The sequence below is a fragment of the Pygoscelis adeliae genome, unplaced genomic scaffold, assembly GCF_000699105.1.
Source record: "Pygoscelis adeliae isolate BGI_AS28 unplaced genomic scaffold, ASM69910v1 Scaffold94, whole genome shotgun sequence".
NCBI lineage: Eukaryota > Metazoa > Chordata > Aves > Sphenisciformes > Spheniscidae > Pygoscelis > Pygoscelis adeliae.
This window is the reverse complement of record NW_008824547.1, coordinates 1,670,481-1,677,281: the sequence shown is the minus strand read 5'-3', so window position 1 is coordinate 1,677,281 and position 6,801 is coordinate 1,670,481. Positions and strand designations below refer to the sequence as shown.

General features: G+C 39.0%; 1 protein-coding gene across 2 annotated transcripts in view; it reads right to left on the bottom strand.

Annotated features, from left to right (window-relative positions):
• PRKCD (protein kinase C, delta) overlaps positions 1-738 on the bottom strand; it is a 29,943-nt gene extending 29,205 nt beyond the window's left edge. For both annotated transcript variants that reach the window (XM_009321810.1, XM_009321811.1), the window contains exon 1: positions 624-738. In XM_009321810.1, the coding sequence (XP_009320085.1) occupies positions 624-738 (115 nt within the window). The remainder of the gene's footprint in view (positions 1-623) is intronic.
• Between the last annotated feature and the right edge of the window lie 6,063 nt (positions 739-6,801).

Here is a 6,801-nt window from a genome sequence, read left to right as displayed (position 1 = left end):
AACAGGAAGGTGCTAACAAGACCTTGGGTGCAAGTCATTCCAAGCAAAAAATGCCTCAGTTACTACAACAACCACCACCTACACTTCCCATTATTACCTATCCTCCAAGTCAATAAAGATCATTTACTACTCTGTGCTTGAGGATGGTTCTCTCAAACTTGCTGCAGTTCAGATCCCTCTTCATGCACAGCTTCTGCAAGCGCAGTCTGGCAGTCTGTCACTTGCGGAACTGGAGAGAACAATGCTTTAACACTTGCAAACCTTTGTCATGCAAAATTCACAACACATTAACCCATGCAAAAGTGACATTTCAGCTGCTTCACCACATATTTTGTGAATAGTTGATGGTGAAGTAAGAAACTAGAAAGCTTAGACTTCACCCTACCAAGTGCTGAGCACTCTGGCTGCAGTACAAGAAAGCACTAATAAAGAAATCTTGTTTTAAGGTGGGGATAGAGACAAAAGTCATAGTTATTTCTCCCATTCTGAAAGAAAAGCTCACGTTTAAGTGCTGGGCATGACAGGAACAGCAGGACTCACTACCATTCACAGACTAAAAGGGATTGCAGTATTTCTCAAAAACTTAGTCATATTCAGAAACGCATCACCATTTGTAACCTCACCTGTAGTCAATGCTTCCTTCATCTTGATAGCACAGAAAGGCTGTAATTGTTCCCCTTGATTCTGCACAGGTCCCAGCTCAAATGAGTTGAAAGATATCCGTAAGAAGGGGGCCATTGCTTACAATGATCCACAGCCTAAGTGGAAAGAAGTAAATAAAAATCATAGAATAAAAGACCTGGTCTGAGACTTGTAAGAAAGCGATACACATTTCTCAGCAGCCATCATAGCTGATACAAACCATCCTCTAAAGTTTGCAAGTCTTGAATGTGTCTTTGAGACCACGAGCCTGAAGTAAAACTGGCATGTACTGAAACAAAAAAATGTAACACGTACAATCAAAGACTGAATTTAATACACCCTTTTAACCATATCCTGTTAAAAGTAAGTAGCAGTTATGCCTTTGACTTAGACCTTGCTCAATTTTTAAACACAGAGGCTCTGTTCATTAATCTGCAAGTATATAAACATTCTTATCAAATAAGTAGTTCACAAACTGAGACACAGATTGTTTGGTGTTTTTTATACATTTTTTTCCCCTCACACCTGAAATGAAGGGGGGGAGGGGAGGGGGGGGCAGAGAGAAGAAGAGTTTTGTCTGTTCCATGTGTTCCTTTCCCAGTATCTCTTACAAGGCAAGGAGGGAGAACTAGGAGCAAAATTAATCATCTAAAGCTCTCACTATTTTGTTGCTCTTTAGGTACACATTATTTTATTTTTTAATTGCTACACAGCCTCAAAAATTCCCAGACAGAATTCTAGGCACCTCAATAGGCAATCAAATGATAAAAGGAACACCTTTGGTTAATTTTATTTTTAAGGATTATCTGAGAAACTACTAAACCTACATACAATTTCTGGACACTGCAGCAAAAACCGCTACCAGATCCACAGTAAGGGTAACACATCGTTAAGCATGATCAAGTAATTGCACTGCATATGAGCACTGATCAACATTAATAACCTGAGTAATTGGTCCATACACATGAGCTCACACTTACTTTCTCACTTAGATAAATGCATAGTTACAGAAATTTCTGAAATCTAGATATTTCACTGGATAAGTGCACATCTTATTTTTCATACTTAATGTGGAAAACAACATACGTTCCAAATACCACCACCGAACTGAAACAAGTATATTATCACATGACTTCTATTCAAGCGTTGCTTTCAGGTGGCAGTGTACGAATCCTAGGAAGCATCACAGAGCTAATGATTCAAACTGTGAGCCTCTATACCTTTACTTATCAGGCAAAGGGAAGAGGGAGAGGTAGAAAGAACTCCAGCGCTACTGTGTCACCTGGTTTAAACTGTCAGGAATTACAAGAATCCAAACCACCTGTAATTTCTAAGTCAGCAAACTGGTGTTTCACTACAGTCTTCCCTCATTCTCAAGAGCTCCTGAACTTAGAGCAGATTTCAGTTTACAGTTCGCAGCACCTTCAGCAATGGAGTTAGCCCTGTAGCTTGTATGTCAATATTGCTTTGTGAAGCAAAAATCACTTATTCAAAGGGTAAGAGAAAACAATCATTTGATAGCAAGGGAATGCTAGTACGATCAGAGAATGAGGGATGCCGAGAACAAGGGATTAGGAGAAAAGAGTTAAGGTAACAGGAAGAGATGATGAAGAAAAAAAAAATTGAAAGTGGGCTGAGCTGGCCTTTTGACTGTAGATTGTTAACCAGTTCAGTCAAGCAGCACTAGGAAGAACATTTCAAGCAATCCTGCACATGCTTGCATTTTTTTAATGTAAAGACATTGACCTAAGAAGCAATTAACATTCCTCTTATATCTCTTAAGGCCCAGAACAGTCATTTAGATAAAAGTCTGTGACATGAGAGTCTTTGCAGCAGGACAGCATATAGCTTCTGACACCATTATTTGCACATCACGCAATCTCCCCATGCAGAGACCCTTCTCAATAAATGGAAAAAATTTATAACACTAACATTTATTGAGCTAGTTTTTATTAACTGACTGTTTCCCTACTTTCTTTTCTGTAGAGTAAGACAAAGTTAGAAAGCAGGTTTAGGATTACTTGGCACCATTGCTTATCCCACTGAAGAATGGAAAGCCACGACTATAATTCACATTCATGCAGACACGTCATCTAGACTCGCAATAAAATAACAAACCTTCCCCACTAATCCACTAGTTATTGCAGCTTGGAGCACCATTTGATGAGACTGGAGATTGAGATGACCTCACAAAGAAAGAAAAATAGACAGCTTTCGTAAAAATTAACAAATACCATCCAATACCTCACTTTCACAAATGCAACATAAACACAATGCTCATCAAGAGTTTTAATGAGGAACACATTTTAGCTGCTCAAGAGACCTTGTGCTCACTATGTTTGGAACTACCCTCAAGTGACTAGCTACATGACTTGCCAACACCAGATCACATATAGTTACTACTCAATATGGATGTAAAAGAAACCAGATTTCATTATCATTCACCTCTGGGGAAACAGCTTTAAGACTCAATTAGGCCATAGGCAGAAATGAGCTGGGTAGGTCAGCATGTAGCTCCCACTGGAAAGTTCATTTGACAGAATCACAGGATTGCAGGATAATTCTGGCTGGAAGGGACAGCCCAACTAGAAGTCACAATTTCCACTAAGTCTGGGACTACGCTAACAAAAAATTGGAAAGCACTGACAAAGCTAAACTAACAATTGCATGATTTCAACTCAGACCATCTGACTGAAGCCAATGTTAGTCCTGAAACAGAATACAAGGGTTTTGACATTTACTTCTTTAACTCCAAATTTGACAGATACAACAGAAACAGGTACGATGCATATGAATTTTGAATAATCCTACAATCTTCCTCATTTCTGATGGCCAAATCATTTGAAGGCCACATTTTCAGCTCTGCTTCTTGGTTTTGAATATGGTTATTTGTTTTAGTTTCATTGTACTTGGCTTTAGTGCAATCTCAAACGCTTACTCAGAAATGCTACACACAAGCAATTCAGCAGTTAGGAGAAAACACCAATATCCCAGAATTTCTGAAGATGTTCAAATGCGCTCAGTGCAAGGTCACTGTGAAACTAGAAGATACTTTTTGCTTTTCCATTTAACAACAACTGTTCCTGCCAAGTTTCTCTACCCTTATACATTATGCTTTTTTCACAAAAGTAGATATTTTAAGTGGCTTCAGGCAAAATCTCACTATACGTGATAGGCTATACTGTGACGCAGGGAGGTTAAGTGAGAAAGGAGGGTTTGGATTTGGTTCTCAGGTACATTTTCCAATCCTTGTCTATGCTAAGGTTGCAGTCAGATAGTTGATAAGTATCAGCCGTACTGCTGTAAACAAAAACATACCCCACTAAAACTGGTTTTGGCAGAGAAACTCAGTGAGATTCATTTGAATTCAACAAAGTTTCTCAAAATCCCTGCTGAATACACTCATCCAAAGTTTTGCCACATTTGAAAAGCAAAGACATAGAAAGCAATACATATGTTTTGCTTGTCGCATTTTAGATAAGAGTCCCTCTCTAGTCTCCATGACTATTTCAGAAGTGACAGAACAAGTGTTGACTCTAGTTTTAAGAGCTGCATTTGTCAAGAACTGAAACTGCTAGAAAACACCAGCTCTGAACTGAGGGAGATTTTACAATCTACTCATACAATCTGTATTGCTGCTATGAAGTATTAAAGCCAAACTGTTTTCCCTAAAGGGTGTGATTTTATCCAAACCAAATGGTGGAAAAACTGAGATGCAAACTCCAAAAATACTGCAAGTCTAAATTATAGGTTCAATATCTCAAACAGTTTCAAAGTCATGTGCAATCTGGAAAAAAGCTAAGGGAAAAATCTTCTAGTAACATTATTCTATATGAAGTACATGGTGATGGGCACACTGATTCAGAGTACACCACTGGATGCTGTCTAGCACAACATTCGTTTTGTCAAGGAACCCTGATCTGCTCTGTTTTAAGCTAAAACCACGTTCTGCACTATCTGGGATAGATTCTGCAAAATCCACAGTAATTTCCATGAAGCTTTACAATTGAGAGCTTTTGACTATTTAATATGAAAACAAAATCAACCATCTTACTATCAACTATAATATGCATGGAGCGAGAGGGGAAAAAAATTAAAACATCTTCACATCATCAATGTCAACATCTGCTGGATGAGCAAATATTCAGTTTCCACATGGATGTGTTTATAAAATGCAGTTTTAAAGAAAACTTCAAAACAAATTAAAATCTTAAATATTCCAAGGAGAATTTTCACAATATTTGCTAGCACAAAATTCACGTTAGATTAAAAGTCTTCTGCACACAGACACAAGGGACAAAGGGTAAATTCTGTAGTTTCTCCCCTTCCAACAGTGCACAGCAGCTATCAGGGACTCACGCTGCAACTGAAGGCGTTACTTGTCAGGGTTCTCTGTGCTGTAATTCTGCCTTTTTATAAACAGTGAGGGCAAGCCACCTCTAACACAATCCAGAAACAAAGATGCCGTTGTGACTTTTACACAAAGCGGGAAGTAACATCAAAGCAGTAGATCATCTGGAGGAAATGCTGACACAGATCAACAGAGCACTGAAGAGACTGAAAAACTAAAGGGCCCAAACAGAGCACAGACTGTTCCATCACTGATATGGGACTATATATCCAAGAGATATACAAATGAGAAAACTCCCCTGCTGATTTGAGCCTCTGATTTCCTTGTAGTAGTCTGTAAAACATTTTGCAAACGGATGTAAAGCTGCACACACAGGTCATGGCTTTTCCGTGCTGTCTCACAGAAATGCTGTGGAAGGCATGAAATGACTGCTTGCTGCTTAGCTCCTTGCTGAGGCTGCTTCCAAGGCTACACAAATGCTTTGAGGAACACCAACACTGGTAGCCAGCACCACGCGTAGCTGACCAGTTGGTGTTCTTCCCTGAAAAGATGCAGCAGTAACTTTTTTCTTTTTTAAGATGCAAAAACATAGATTATTTCCAACTTGCAGGTATCTTTTTTTACACAAGGGTTTCCTGTCCTCCATTCTGGCAATGGACAAGGCGTTCAAGAAAGACAGCAATGAACTGTTGCCCAACTTATCGCCCCCACATCACTTTCAAAAACATGAACAAGGACCTCCTTCGTCTTTGTGTATGGTCTACAAAGGTGATTATGCTACTTTCATGGTGATAATACAAGAAAGCCTGCAAGTAGAGATGCTGGAAGTGTGATTAGCATCCTTTACCTGTGCACACCGTTAACGTGCACATTACGTTTTTTTTGTTCTGCAGTATGCTGCTTTATGCTTACATTACAGAAAAACTCACACGAAGCAGACAGGTTGGCTATGGTTCTTGAAGAACTCCCTTCACAGGTATTCTTTCAGCTGACGATCAAAATAATCCCATCTGCAAGAGAGAAGAAACAATACCCATGCTGTAGGACATTTCACTGAACCAGAGTAATGATGCTAACCACTGTCTACATTGCACACCTACAATTAGTCCACAGAGAATTTTAGCAGGCTCTGTTGCAAGCCCTGACCTCTATTTGATGCTCTGTAGGAAGAAATCAGTCTAAAAAATGAAGTCAGTTTAAAAGAGGCTTATTATACTTGCTGTTATCAACCTTGTCAAGAAGACACACTGCAGCATTCTTTATCAGCTGGACTTCCCTAAGCACTACTGACTATTGCACTACTGCTATCCAGCTGAAGCCTGAAAAACATACTTATAACCAACACCAAATCACTATAAATCATGATGCTGAATGCTCACAACTGCCAGAGATGGCAAAAAACATTGTCTGCAGGTGCTGCTTTGAAAGTCTAAAATCCACGGACGGTTTGAAAAGTGTTCTCCAAAAACCAGGGCTAAACTCACACGTTGCATTTAGGTCCCTGCAGGAAAAGCATAATTCCTGAAATAATAATTCGAAAGCACTGCCCCTGCATCAGCATCTCTCTTGCTTTTATTTAGCTTTAGCCATTTGTCATGTAGGTTTAGCCGTTAAGGTGCAACTATCTCCTATGAATGGTTTAATTTACTCCAGCTATTAATTTGATTCATACGTCTATGGAATCCAAGAATGGTCGTTAGAAATGTGAAGCTTCTCAGCAACCGTTTTGATAAACTATCTTATGGAGAAGATTTTATAAACAAAATAAAAATAAACCTTAAAATTAGAACTGCTGGACTATATACTTA